Source organism: Propithecus coquereli, unplaced genomic scaffold (genome assembly GCF_000956105.1).
Source record: "Propithecus coquereli isolate 6110/MARCELLA unplaced genomic scaffold, Pcoq_1.0 Scaffold80, whole genome shotgun sequence".
Lineage (NCBI taxonomy): Eukaryota > Metazoa > Chordata > Mammalia > Primates > Indriidae > Propithecus > Propithecus coquereli.
In genome coordinates, this window is record NW_012154174.1 from 1,471,678 (window position 1) to 1,487,397 (window position 15,720).

Sequence of the window (15,720 nt, forward strand, 5' to 3'; positions counted from 1 at the left end):
AAAACAGCATGAAATTTTACTGCCATTAAATTTATTGATCAAAAACAATCCAAACTGAGAAATCTTCTTTGAAGACTGAAGCCTTCAAACCCAAAGATATAAGGCTTGATCTCCAAGCTGAAATGAATTCTTAATATTCTACAAAGAGATTTTGATTTACTAGGTTTACTGACCATAAATAAAAGACTAAAATAGGAATTCAAGAGAGAATGACAGAATATGATGCAATCATAAGTAACATTCTGTTTGGCAGTAGATTTATAAGAATTCCCTTGGACAACATCCATACATATTAATATCAGAGGAGTCTTTTGCATTTATAATGTAGTCTTTGTTTGGTAAAAAAATAAAAAGCACTGGCCAGGAGTGGTGGTGGTTCATGCCTGTAATCCCAGCACTGAGGGAGGCCAAGATGGAAGATCACCTGAGAGCAGGAATTCAAAACCAGTCTGGGCAATATAGTGAGACCCCATATGCACAAAAAATAAGAAAAATTAGCCAGGCATGGTGGTCCAAGCCTATAGTCCTAAATACTTGGGAGGCTAAGGCAGGAGGACTTCTTGAGCCCAGAGTTCAAGGTTACAGTGAGCTACACTCTAGCCTGGGCAACAGAGTGAGACTCTGTCTCAAAAAAAAAAGGTACCAATTTGGAAAAGTAGTAAAACTTTAAAAAAATTCTGACTAAGTTTATTTTGCAGTACAGATATCCAGATAATTCAAACCTTTATGATATAATGAGGGTCAGCAAACTACACCCCATGGGCCAAATTCGGCCTACTGCCTGTTTTTGGAAATAAAATTTTATATAATATAGCCACATTCATTCATTTACATATTTGGCTGCTTCTATACTACAATGGCAGACTTAAGTAGTTGTGACAGAGATCACATGGCCTGCAAAGCCTAAAAAATATTTATTATCGAGCTGGGCATGGTGGCTCATGCCTATATAATCCCAGCACTTTGGGAGGCCAAGACAGAAGGATCACTTGAGGCCAGGAGCTCAAGATCAGCCTGGGTAATATAGCAAGATCCCATCTTTACAAAAAATTAAAAAATTAGTAAGGTGTAGTGGCACATGCCTATAGTCCTAGCTACACTCCAGCCTGGGCGACAAGAGTGAGATACTGTTTCTTTAAAAGGGGTGTGGGGGGGAATTTACTATTAACCTTTACAGAAAAAATCTGCCAACTCCTGTATAATGAAAACAAAAATATACCTAGCATTTATTTACAATCTCTTTATGAAAGTGATGGCAGTTTGTATTTTATTATCAAGAAGACCAAATGTGTTTTAAGAACAAGCTGATGGGAAAAAAGGCCAGTATATAAAGGGTAGTCTTTCCCACATTCTCACTAAAGAAGAGTTTCTATGCTAAACACTAAGTTTATAGGATTGAGTTTACATTAGATTACTTTTCTTTTCTTTTTTTTTTTTTTTTTGAGACAGAGTCTCACTCTGTTGCCCGGGCTAGAGTGCCGTGGCGTCAGCCTAGCTCACAGCAACCTCAAACTCCTGGGCTCAAGCGATCCTTCTGCCTCAGCCTCCCGAGTAGCTGGGACTACAGGCATGCGCCACCATGCCCAGCTATTTTTTTTTATATATATATATTTTTAGTTATCCAGCTAATTTCTTTCTATTTTTTTAGTAGAGACAGGGTCTCGCTCTTGAGAGTCACCGCTCCCGGCCATAGATTATTTTTCTTATTAAGATAAATGGTGTGATGTCACCATTTCACATTAACATGATGTTTATGCCCAATTATATCTTTCTACTGATAATGTGCCTAATAGGGAATAAAAATACTTCAAGTATTCTTTCAGATAAAAATACAGAAGATATGAAAAGGCTGGGTTTTGAGTAGTGTCTGAGATTAAAAGACTCCAAAATATATAGAAAAGTTTTTCAGAAAGGCAGTGAAATACAAATTTGTTAAATGTGAATAAAAATCTCATCTATGATTCTCATAATTCAGAGCTTAAAAGCCAGTTGCAGGGTATGTTACTTGTGTTGATAAACTGAAAAAAACTGGCATAGAGTCATTAACGACTCCATTACTTTGAGGTGACAATATCTAAAACTATCTGTGGAGTTATTACCATATCAATTATCCTTTCCATTATCTTACAAAGAAAAAATTAATACACAAGTACAGTAAATTGAAGAGAAAAAAGAAAAAATTATTTACCCTTGGTTTTGCTAGGTCTTTGACAATTTCAATTTCTGCATCAGAAATAATATCATGGAAGCGAACAATGCGAGGCTTGTCCCACTCATCCTCCTGTTTGGCTGGAGCCAGAATAAATTTGGGATTCCGGTTTCCATCATGGTAGCGGCAAAAGAGTTTTTTTTGTCTCCGTGGAGTCTAAATATAAAGTTAAGAAAATGATAGATATAGTAGAATAATAATATTTTTATTTTTTATTTTTATTTTTTTAAGAGACAGAGTCTTGCTCTGTTGTTCAGGCTGGAGTGCAGTGGCGCAATCATAGCTCACTACAGCCAGGAACTCCTGGGTTCAAGCGATCCTCCTGCCTCAGCCTCCTAAGAGCTGGGACTATAGATGTGAGCCACCAAGCCTAGCAATATTTTTAATACCTATTCCTATGCAGATAAGAAACAATAATCATGTTTGCATATACATAAAGAGTATCTCTGGAAGAATACACAAAAGAAGCCGTACTCTGCAAAAATATTTTTAAAATTTTATTAATGATTATTTTCTGGGAGAGAGATGGGAGGCCTTAAATAAGAAAAAAGGTGGGTTGGCATTCTGGGAGGCCGAAGCAGGAGGATCGCTTGAGCTTAGAAGTTCAAGACCAGCCTGAGCAAGAGGGAGATCCCATCTCTACTAAAAACAGAAAAAATGACCCAGGCGTGGTGGTGAGTGCCTGTAGTCCCAGCTATTCAGGAGGCTAAGGCAAGAGGATCGCTTGAGCCCAAGAGTTTGAGCTTGCTGTGAGCTAGGCTGATGCCACGGCACTCAGTCTAGCCCTGGAAACAGAGCGAGACTCTGTCTCAAAAAAAAAAAGAAAAAAAGAAAAAAGGTAGCGTTTCCCTTTTAACCCTTCTCTCATCAAAATAAAGTTCAGATGTTATAAATATGAAAGAAACATAAAATGCTTATGAAATGTTAAATAAATGCCCAGCATTGCTCTGAACTTCACAAAGTAACTGGGAAGCACCCAGAAAGTTTCTAGAAGGAAAAACCAAACAAACAAATCTAGGTTTTCCTAAATACTTCACAGTTAAATGCTTATGGCAAAAGAAAAAAAAAAGACTTTTTATGAAAATGGGTACCACTGAAAAAGACAAAATAAGTTATTAAACAAAAAAGCCAAGTATTTTTATTAGGGGGTATAAACATAGAGCAGTCAACAAAACACATAAATTTCCTTTAACCATCTATGTATTATATTAATAAGTTATTTCACTGCTGATTCTTTACTTAATTGAACAAGTATGTCATATACAAAGAAGGAACATGATTACTTTGTTTTAATTATTATACTAATAACATATTAAAACAAATAATGATTCATGTTTATTCTCCATGCACTTTATTTACCTAGAATCAAATCCAAGGCTTTGTATCTAATAAGTCTTTTATATAATGATGAAATGAATTTAACTGTTCTGCAAAAAAGAATGTTCCTTTCATCTTAGGCAGAGCTGATGTGTCATATCAATAAACTGGCCAATTAGCAGACTTCTGTTTTATACCTATAGTTCTATTTTGCTCTCTTCTTTAAGAGTTACTAAGGGCAATAAAAAAATCTGCTTACAATTGGAAATCTGAATACTAACTAGGTATTTGATGATATTATGAAACTATTGTGAATTTTTTTTTCTATTTTTAATTGTTTGGCTAATTTCTTTCTATTTATAGTAGAGATGGGGTCTCGTTCTTGCTCAGGCTGATCTCAAACTCCTGAGCTCAAGCAATCCTCCTGCCTCGGCCTCCCAGAGTGCTAGGATTACAAGCGTGAGCCACCGCGCCTGGCCTATTGTGAATTTTTTAGGTGTGATAATGGTATTGTAGTTAATCTGAGTTCTTTTTTTATTTCATTTTTTTTCTTGTTGAGTTCTTATCCTTAAAAGATACATACTAAAATATTTAGAAATGAAATAGAAAAGAAAATGTTTAATGAGTCTAACAAAGTGTCACTATCCTTGTATTAATATTTACTCATTAGCTCCCAAAGTAAAAGCAAGCATGTCTTCCTAGGACTCCATGAACCCAGCTATCAAAGTGTTAACACAGATATCTATTATATACTTACTTGCTATTAGTGGTTAAGCTGTCAACAGCCATCAATATCAAAATGTAAAGCTCAACTTGAGTTTATTAGCAATAAAGAAAAATTTAAACACTTTTCAAATGTTTACACTTAAAAGCATCTGCTCCAAAAATTCACTTACTCCTTCTATGCATGCCTGCATTCAACTGAACACTATTACCACATGATACTCCTTCTTTTAAAAGTTTTTCTAAAAGATTCCATAATCAACTAATATTAGAAAACAATGTATATCATATCCATAATGCCACATTATCATAAAAAGGCTCTGAGAAGTCCTGAGGTTAAACAAAAACCTATGTTCAAATTTGTTTAACAAATGTTTCCCAGACTTGAATCTTTTTTTTTTTTTTTTTGGCCTTGTATCTATTAACATCCTGAAGAACTGGCATTCTGAGTTATAAAGACATAAATAGAAATATATAATGAATAAGGGGATGTTTATATAGATATTTGGTCTTTTAAAGAATAAATGTTGGCTGGGCGTGGTGGCTCACACCTGTAATCCCAGCATTTTGGGAGGTCGAGATGGGAGGATTGCTTGAGGCCAGGAGTTCGAGACCAGCCTGGGCAATGTAGTGAGACCCCGTCTCTACAGAAATAAAAATAAAATTAGCCCCCAGGCCAATCTAGACATTTGGGAGGCTGAGCTAAGAGGGTCGCTTGAGCCCAGGAGTTTGAGGTTACCATGAGCTATAATCGAGCCCAGGAGTTCAAGGTTATAGTTAGCTATGATCGGGCCAGTACACTCCAGCCTAGGCAACAGAGCGAGATCTTGTCTCTAAAAAAATAAATTAAATTAAATTAATGTTAAAGACAAAATCTGTTGAAAGTCTTTCTGCATTTAGAGTGTTTCTTAAATAGACTAAAATATTTCACTGATTTCACCAAGGAATCTTGTTAAATTGACTAGAAGCAATACCACAAGAAATTATTATACAGATGAATCTATTATGTCTCATAAGTTAGAATAGTGTATTGTATCCACTTAAGACTGCTGAAATCTTTTTTGCATTAAATATAAGAAAAATTATCACTTCCCTTAAACTTATTTGATCCTTCACCCTGGAAAATAACCCTTTTTTGATCTATGAAAAAGGTAATATTACTGCAAATGCATGTGACAGTACATATTTGCAAGCTGTATTTTAAAGCTATTTTACTAATAATTGGAACATATTAAGTGTGATACCCACACTGAGGTAACGTTGCATGCTGTAAACAGTTTACATACTCATTCTGATTTTTATCACATGGCTTAAATATAAATGAACTGCGATTCTCTCTCTAGAACTATGTACAAATACATACATACATTCACACACACACACAATTGGCTTTTCCACTTTACCATTTTGATACCCTCCCCACGGCACAGCATTTCGTACTTCTGTCTCTCTGGCAGGTAATCCACAGCAACCCCTTTTTTCTTTGGTGTGGTTTTCTGATCAGACGGGTCATCTGAAGCAGACTTATTGACATCTTTTTCTTTAGCCATTATATACTCAAAATATTTTAAGTTACCATTAGCTCTCTGATGTTCAGGATCTATTAGAAGAGAAAGAAAGCATGTCCATGGGTAAGTTTACAGTTGTTTAAGCATCAGAATACAGCAATATAAAAATAGGTAACCATATAATTTATCTTCCAAACCAGGTTGCTTTTGTGAAAGGAAGCACTAATAAAAATTATTATACCAAAACAACAAGTGTAAACTAGTACTGTCCCCATGTAAATAAGGACATACAGTCACCCCATATAAACATCACCCTATAGAAAAACAGTTCTGGAGATGAAAAAAACAGCCATTTATTTCAAGGTAGCAACTAGTGCTCCCACGTTGAGAATTTACTAATCAGTGAAAGGAACTATATTCCATATGATGTCAAATGAATTTTAAATCCTGCTCATTCTACTTATTTTAAGCAATGGAAAAGGTTTTCCTGAGACCAAAAAGTATTCATCACAGGGAAAACAGGGCATATGTAGTTCAAAAGCAACCTTTACCACAGATGCATTATAAATGTAGCCTACTTCTGAGGGCTGAATGGATTTCAGTCCCAAATTTCTAGGTAACAAGGAAAAGGGAAGCTAAAGATATAATTTTCGAAAAAGCTAGAATCCACTAAATGCCTCAAAATTGCCAGTCATAATTTTTAACTACCTTTTAGTAGGGGAAAAGAAGACTACACTGCCCATCCAGGGGGAAAAAATCTAAACAACTACACACACAAACGAATAAAAAATGCAGAATGGTATGTAGAAACTTCACTTGTGACAACAACTGTTTAGGAAATTTAGCCCTAAATTGTAAAATATTTCTTGTCCTTCAAAAACTACTCACAGTGTACGTTACGATATACCATATAAGCCTAATCTTGTAAAAGAAAGGGAAAAGTGTGTGTGTGTGGGGAGGGAGAGTGCATACAAGGAAAAAAAATGTGTAGGTATCTTTGAGTGATGGGCTTATGGATGACTGTTCTGTATTTTTTTCCATTTTGATCAATTTTCTATAAAGAATACAAAGTATGTTTTAAATCAGGAGGAAAAATCACTGGAAAATACTGAAAGGAAAATAAAGGTTACTTGAACTAATATATCAATTTATGAATTCACCCAACTAAGAAATAACCCTTTATCAAAGTTCATTTTCAGATGATCAATCCTTTTGGGCTGTTTGACTCTTCTAACATACACATATTTTCCTATTCATAAAAATAATTAATTTTTAAAAGTTTTTAAAGCTTCATTATATACCAATGGCTGCCTGAACTTATTACCGTATAAATTCTGGACTCCATCTCCAGAGATTACAATTTAGTAGGTCCGGGGTAAAGAACAAGGAATTTTCATTTCTAGCAAGTACCCAAGTAATTCTGATGCACATGGTCCTTGGACCATACTTGAAGAAACAGTACCTCTCTATTCAAAGTACTAGTGATAAAATTCTCTCATAAGGTATTACATTTTCTAACATTTGAATATGACAATCAAATATATTTTCAGTCCATTTATTTTAAATCACTTTATTTTTCAATATAAAATGCAATAAACCAAAACATCCTTCAAATGAAACTGATTAACATTTGAAATAAACAAACATTTTTGACAGAGTTAGCTAGGTTAGGTTTTGAAATTCCTGGAGAATACAGAGCAGAGAAGAGAAACACAGCCACTGTTTGTAGTACTATTCACTGAGAAAAATCAGTTGCCATTTACTTTGAGAATAACACGGAGAGGATAAAGTATGTTTGACATATAAGGTTCCTGATTTCTAACAAATAAAAATTATCAAAGGTATATGGATGGAGACACATAGATAACATACTATGTATCTCCCAATATAACTATAGGATTAAATGAGGCCCAGATAACATACCTAGATCAAGAAGCTTCTTTGTGAGCAAAAGTGCCTTATCCAGGTCTCCCTGCTGGTATACTGCATAGCTCAAATAGTCTAGGACAGAGACTTTATCTATGGTAGAAACCTCGCCTTCATCAAGTTGCCTTAGTGCTTGTTCCATCCACAGTTCTGTATGGTAATAATCTGCTTCTGTATAGGCTACTTTGCCCAACTCAAAGCAGTCCTCAGCCGTTAGAAAAGATTTGTCTTTTACTCCTATTAAAAGAAAATACAGAGAACTTTAGGAATCTTAATACTACTGTACATTTATTTAAGACTATACAGCTTTCAAAATGCTAACTCATTTTTATTTAAACCCCACAATAATCTTCTGAGGTAGGAAAAGCAAAAATTACCCTAATTTTATAAACAAAGGAATAATCTATAAGGTAATGTAACATGACAAGAATTGCACAGCTGGTAAGAGGGGACGTGGGACCTAGAGGGCCCAAGACTTAAATTATCAGTCATCATACCAAAATGAAACATCGATTAAGTTGAAATATGCTATTTTCTAACACAGTAGGAAGCGCCAAATAATATGTATCTATCTCACTCCTAAACAACAATCTAGGTAAGAGATGAGTGTACAGGAGAGGCCAACCTGTCAACTTGTTTCTTTCTTTCTTTTAAACAGCATTAATGACATATAATCTAAATTCCATAAAGTTCACCCATTTAAAGATTACAATAGTTCTTGGTATATTTACAGAGTTGTGTAACCATCACCACAATCTAATTTTAGAACATTTTCATCATTCCAAAAGAAACTCTGTAACCATTAACAGTCACTACTCATGATCTCCCCCATTCCACCTAACCCTAAACAACCACTAACCTACTTTCTGTCTCTATAGATTAGCCTGTTCTGGACATTTCATACAAATGGAATCATACAATATGTGGTCTTTTATGACTGACCACTTCCACTCAGCATGATGTTTTCAAGATGCATCTTTATTGTAGCACACTTTTTATTGTCTGTTGTACGGACAGACCACATTTTGTTTATTGGTTGATAGACATTTGGGTTGTTTCCTTTTTTTTTTTTGGCTTTTATGAATAATGCCACTATGAACATTTGTATACAGGTTTTTGTGAGGACATATGTTTTCATTTCTCCAGTACATATGCAGCAGTGGAACTGCTGGGTCCTATGGCAACTCTACGCTTAACATTTTGAGGAACTGCCAAACTTTTCCAAAGTGCCTATTAACACTTTACATTCCCACCAGCAGTGTATGAAATTCCAATTTCTCCACATCCTTGTCAATGCTTATTATGATCCTTCTTTTTTATTACAGTCTAGTGGGTATGAAGCGACATTTCATTGTGAGTTTGATTTCCATTTCCCTAAGGACTGATGATGTTGAGCATCTTTTCATGTGCTTATTTGTCCATTTGTAGATCTTCTTTGGAAACTTGTCAATTCAAATCTTTTGTCTATTTAAAAAATTTGGTTGTTTTTTATTATTGACTTGTTAGAGTTCATTAGATATTTTGGATACAAATCCCTTATCATTCATATGATTTTCAAGTATTTTTTCCCATAATATGGGTTATCTTTTTACTTTCTTGATGGTATATTACTACTTTGAAGCACAAAATTTTAATTTTGAAGGAGTCTAACTTAATTAATCTTTTATCGTTTGTGTTCTTGGTGTTAGTATGTCAACTGGCTTCTGAAGTGAAACTTCTATTTTAAGAAAAAGAGGGGGGCGGGGGGGCAAGAGCAACATACATAACATAAACATCTGTACCCCCATAATATGCTGAAATAAAAAAATATATATATTTTTTATAAAACAAAAAAAAGAAAAAGAGGTATCTGACAGTTCGCATGTGATAAAATATAAATAGAAAAGCAAAACACTTGAGAAAATATTTAGCTTCATTAACCACTGAAGAAATATGAAATTAAAACCACCATGAAGAAAAATGGCTTAAAATAATGGTCTGTATTTATTGAGGTCTTACTATATTCCAGGCATTTGTCACTTATTTAACCCTTTAAAAAATTTAGCACTATAAGATAAGAATAAAAACTTTATATCCTATGACTTGATACTACTATTTTTCAATTATTTCCTTGAGATTTACTACTGGGGGTTGGAGAGAATACCTTCTTGTATAAAATATTTTTGTGGCTGAACTAAATATTATAGCTAAAAACTGTAATAAGTGCTGGGCACAGTGGCTAATGCCTGTAATTCCAGCACTTTGAGAGGCCGAGGCAGGAGGATCACTTGAGTCCGGGAGTTCAAGACCAGCCTGGGCAATAGAGTGAGACCCCATCTCTAAAACAAAATTTTAAAAAATTAGCCAGGCATGGTGGCATGCACCTGTTGTCCTAGCTACCCAGGAGGCTGAGCTAAGAGAATGGCATTAGCCTGGGAGTTGGAGGTTGCAGTGAGCTGTGATCACACTGCATTCCAGTCTGGGCAACAGAGTGAGACCCTGTCTTACAAAAACCAACCAACCAACCAAACAAACAAAAAACTATAATAAGGTAAAAGCAAGGAAATATACAGGCAGGTATGTCAACACAATGGTATTTTTCATTAAGAAAGATAATTTTAAATGCCATATAGAAAAGCCAGAAAAATTTAGACAGAACTATATCAAAATGTTAAATTGTTACCTTGGTGGGAAGATTACAAGTTGTTTCCTAAACCTTTATACCTTTTTAATCTTTTCAAATATTGTACAATTACCCTTACTTCTATAAGAACAAAGAAAAGCAGGAAAAAAACTATTAGAAAGAAATAAACTTAAAAAGCATAACTCTGAATGATGTGCACAGAATAACAATAACATTCCATCTTTATGAGATGAATTACTTGGAGATTTTTAAGAACTTGAGTATTTTGTATTGTTTTCAGTTTATACCATGTTAAATAAATAATAGAAAATTATTTCTGGCTCAGAAATTATGGGGAAAAAGCTTCTGATATAAAACAGAAATGCTGGGTAAAATTTAACAATTATCCATTTATTCTATAGCCAAGTTCACAAAAGTTAAATTTCCTGGGGCCAAAACTAAAAAAAGAACTTGAAACCCAGAGAGGTAAGCCAAGTATGAAGCTGAATCTACCTTGGAGGCAGTCACCAGAATCAGAAACCTAGAGGTTTGATTTTTCACTACCAAGCAGGGGACAGGAGATAAAGCCTCCAGTCCATGCAAAGTAACAAGCTGGTTCTGAGAATCCCACAGAAAGTAAACCCATAAAGAATTACAGCTTAAATGAAAGAATGAACTAGAAAAAAAATATGTCAGCTGGCAAAGCCAAACAACAAAAGAATTTATTTTTCTCAGTCTATACTGTAAGTAGGAAAAAAAAAATCCCCTATAGAATTCCATAGGCATGTCCTCAGGGAGCTTTTGATTTCAAATTTACCTTGCCTCCATGGTCTGGGAAACTAAAGCCAAGAAATTAACTTATAAATGGTCCTAGGTTGGTAATATCATAGGGCATCTAGCAGAAGCAACATTTATACTCTGGAAAATGCACCCTTGCCCCACGCTTTGCAATATTCCCACAGATGATACCAGCCGAAGTACATACAACTCAAAATTACAAAGCATGTGATAAAATAAGCCACTATGAGCAAAGTCAACAGATATTAATAAAAACAGTACTAGACATCCCCCAAGATCCTCAGATATTGGAGTTATCAGATTAAGAATACAAAATAACTATGATTAAAATGTTTAAGAAATTAAAATTATTCTGGATTCATGACTAAGTAAACACACACACACACACACATACACATACACACACAAATTAAAAAATATGAACAATTAAGATACCCTAATGAAGATCAGGTAGCTTTGAGTGGGGGAAAAAAATTGAACTTCCAAAAATCATAGATATAATCAATGACAGTAAAAACTCATTAGATGAGGTTAAATTGTAGATTCGACACAACTAAAAAGAAAATAATGAATCTAGAAGAGAAAGTTGAATAAACTATCATGGAATATAAAATCATCATGGAAAAAACTACCCAAATGCAGCAGAGAGATAAACATGAAATGCCAGTTAAAAGACAAAGAGGAAAAAAGAAAGTCTAATTATGTCTACCTGGGAGTTCCAGAAGAGAATATGGGAGAGACAGTATTTAAAGAGATAATGCAGTAGAAATTTTTCCACAATTAAAAACATGAAACTTCAGATTCAGGAAACACAAAGAATCCCAGGCCAAACAAATAAAGTACATATAAGGGCTTCTTAAGGATGTATTTCAAGGAGGAAAATTCCAGAAGGAAAGTCTGAGGTACAAGAAAGAATGATGAACAAAGAAACTGGTATACATATAAGCCAATCTAAATTAAAGAAAAGTAAACTACCAGATTGGCAAAAATTTCAATGTGTGATATTTTTTGGTGATGCTATGGGGGAAACAGGCACTCTCCTTCATTGCTGGTAGAAATGCAAAATGATAACTCTTATGGAGGGTAGTTGGGACAATATTAGCAAAATTATCTATTCATTTACTCTTTAGTGCAGTGGCACCACTTCTAGAAAAATATCCCAAAGATCACACTTAGCAAAAATACAAAATAACCTGTGTACAAATAATGCTGTATATAACAGCAATATTTTTTTAACAACAAAAGACTGCAAACAAACCAGATGTTCATCAAAAGGGGCCTAGTTAAACTGGAACCTCCACAAAATAGAGTAACGTAGCTATAAAAAGAAATGAGGATTTCTATATATGATATGAAGTGATATCTGGGGCATATCAATAAATTAAGGCACAAAAGTACAAAACAGTATTTATAGTATGCTACCTTTTGGGTATATGTTGAGAGGAAATAGGACTTTATATATTTGCTTTTATTTTCAAAAAAATTGGAAATAGAAAAATTAATAAAATGGTTACATACAGGAAAAAGAAGGGAATAGGTTGAAGAGTACAGGAATGAAATTGAGACTTCTGTAAATGTACTTTATTAGTACAATTTGGACTGTGAAAGAATATAAAAGTTTTATATAATTAGAAACAATAAATCAAAAGAAAAAAATTCCTAAAAATTGAGGAAAAGATACTGAAATAAATGAACCTATCTGTTTAACAAGTTGAGGCCATAACTACACAAGGAACTGAATTACTTTACGTGTCTTTAAAACAATATTTTGACTGATCATATCTAGTGTGATATATTCTAAGGATAAAAAGTACAAAAAAACTGCACTCAGTATTCTTAATGTTATTAATAGTATAGGTACTTATTTTGAAATTATTTTAAGCATATTATAGATAATACAATGAAGTAATTATGCTAATGGTCATTAAGAATCAAGATTTTCAAAACAAGAGAAAAGAGATTTAAGTGTGAATCCCATAGTCTCAAGGTGAATTGGAGTAACAATATGAACTTATGTATTTCCTATCTCTGTTCATCGAAAAGACCTGGAATAAATAACAAACTCAATAGCAATAAACACACCTAGAACCTAGCCAGACTGCTGCTTAAATGCCACTCTCTGTTAAGAGGAATCAAGGCTTGGCCTCACCTGGTGCAGTGACATGTGCCTGTAGCCCCAGCCACTCAGGAGGCTGAGGCAGGAAGATCACATGAGCTCAGGAGTTAAAGGCTGTAGTGCACTATCATCACACCTGTGAAAAGCCAATGGCACTCCAGCCTGAGCTACTTCCTTGCTATCAAAGAATGATATGATCATTTCAAAAAGACAAAAGTGCCAATCTGAAGAGGTTCCCACTGGCCTAAAATGGGATAATATAAGCATCAAAGAAATAATGACATAATGGATTGAAATATAAAAATCCGTGAATTCATGATACCGCAGATAAAAATCACTGGTCACTACTGAAAGTTGTCAGGATATCAACTCATTACTCTGAAAACTGATAAAGAAGAATAATTACAGATTTATCCTACCTTTCCTGTATAAACTACAGTTCAAGGTAACCAAATGGTTCGTGAAGGAACATTCTTATTTATCAATTCCAGCTATTAATACTAAAAGGAATGATGGAATGAGAAAAATCACCAATTTACAACTCCTAACGTTATGGTGGTTCTAGGCAATGAACCACTACAGTTACCAAAGGCTGCCAAAACCACTGATGAAACTCAAGGAGAACTTTACATGGAGAGATCAGGCTCTCACCACTTGAACTCCATTCATCAATGAGCATCACAAAAAGTGTGACAAGATATTGGGTGTCAGTTCATGCAATTCAAAAGAAAGTTCATAGTGCCACCTATGGAATTAATTAAAAACTTAATTTGAATCTAATCAAGCCTTAACCTCTAAACAGTTTGCAGGAAACACAGGCATTAGAGGAACAAGTTAATCTCCAAAGAAGAAATGAGCCAATTCCAGAATGTGGGACATTCCACAGAACATATGACCAGGTTTTCTCAACTAATCAATGTCATAAATAGAAAAAAAAAAAAAAAAAGGAGAGGGGAATAAAAGATTTAAGAGACATAACCAAAAAATGCAACTGTAAAAGAACATCTTTGAGATCACCAAAGAAACTGAATATTGACTTGGTATTAAGTTATATTAAGGAAAAACTGTCAATTTAGTTAGGCAGGATAATAGGAAATGGTTATATTATTTTTAAAAAGAGACCTGATCCATGAGATATATATACATATTGAATTATTTATGGATAAAATGACATGTGATGTCTAGGATTTGCTTTTAAAATACTCCAACTAAAACAACAAAAAGAAGGGATGGTGAGAATAGATATAACAAGAATGACAAATGTTAAAAACTTTTGAAGCTCGGTGACGGATGCATGAGGTTCATTATGTTATTATCTTTATTTTTGTGTGTAGGTCATGTTTGACGTTTTCCATAATAAAAGAAGTTTTATAAATAACAACAAAAAGAAGAAAGTCTTGTCCTCCAGGGCTCTTTTTATGCCTTATAAAGAAAATCACATAGTTCCCTTTCCAACACTAACAAAAAAAATGACAAGTATGTGAAAAAATAACAACTAATTACATGATAAATTAAATACTAGTTACCTAACAACACTTCCCTTTGAAAATATAGTTCTGAGACTAAATCCATATTATACTAGAAGTCATGCTTCTAAAAGAGTAAAGCGTTTAAAAGCAACTATCAGTCGTAGACTAGACTACATTTTGCTGATAAAACAGATATAATCTTCTACATTTACTTAAGTGTCTGATAATATCACAAAGGAAATTGGTGGAGAAAGAAACAATGGTATTTTCTTTAATAAATTTTGACTGAATACACTTCAACGAGTCACTAAATTGGCCAGAACTCTTATAGCTTTACATACAAAGCACTCAAGTAGTATCAGGTATTCTGAAGAAAAACATTGGGAAAAATGACAGTTTCTCTCTCTTACACATTAAAATTGTCTACTTAAGTTAGTCTCTATAAATACAAGCTTTCACAAGTAACAAGCTAGAAGCATATTCATGACTATTAAGTCCTAAGAGAAAGGGAAGGTGGTTCTTTCATCCTCGAAGGCTATGAAACAAACCATAGTTTAAAATCTTAAAATATAAAAGTCTTTTTTATATTAACATTGTCCTAATGGATTGAAGAGAGAAGCCAAGTGGTAGTTATTTTATAGACTGGAAGAGTTATCTTACCTGGAAGATTACCCTTTGAGATGGTATCTGTATCCAAATTGTAGGTGTCCTGGAGACGCAACAGAGCTTTGGCTGCCCCAACCTGATCTTCATCATTAGGGAAGTATTGTCTCTGAATGGTTAGATTAGAGATAAACCCTTGAAATAGAAAAAGGAAAAGAAGGAAAAAAAAGTAAGTCACCATGGCACGTATGGAAACAGGATATAAAATTTTTTTAAAAAATATGCTAAAACAGCCAGGTGTGGTGGCTCATGCCTATAATCCTAGCACTCTGGGAGGCCAAGGTGGGAGGATTACTTGAGCTCAGGAGTTCAAGACCAGTTTGAGCAAAAGCAAGACCCCACCTCTACAAAAACTAGAAAGATTAGCTGGGTGTGGCGTCGCATGCGTG

General features: G+C 34.2%; 1 protein-coding gene across 1 annotated transcript in view; it reads right to left on the reverse strand.

Annotated features, from left to right (window-relative positions):
* Positions 1-15,720, reverse strand: part of P4HA1 (prolyl 4-hydroxylase, alpha polypeptide I) — a 92,146-nt gene that overhangs the window by 49,670 nt on the left and 26,756 nt on the right. The window contains exons 3-6 of the mRNA XM_012663214.1: positions 15,329-15,466; positions 7,681-7,920; positions 5,653-5,849; positions 2,189-2,365 (exon numbers count right to left, since the gene is read on the reverse strand). Coding sequence (XP_012518668.1) covers positions 2,189-2,365; positions 5,653-5,849; positions 7,681-7,920; positions 15,329-15,466 — 752 coding nt within the window. The remainder of the gene's footprint in view (positions 1-2,188; positions 2,366-5,652; positions 5,850-7,680; positions 7,921-15,328; positions 15,467-15,720) is intronic.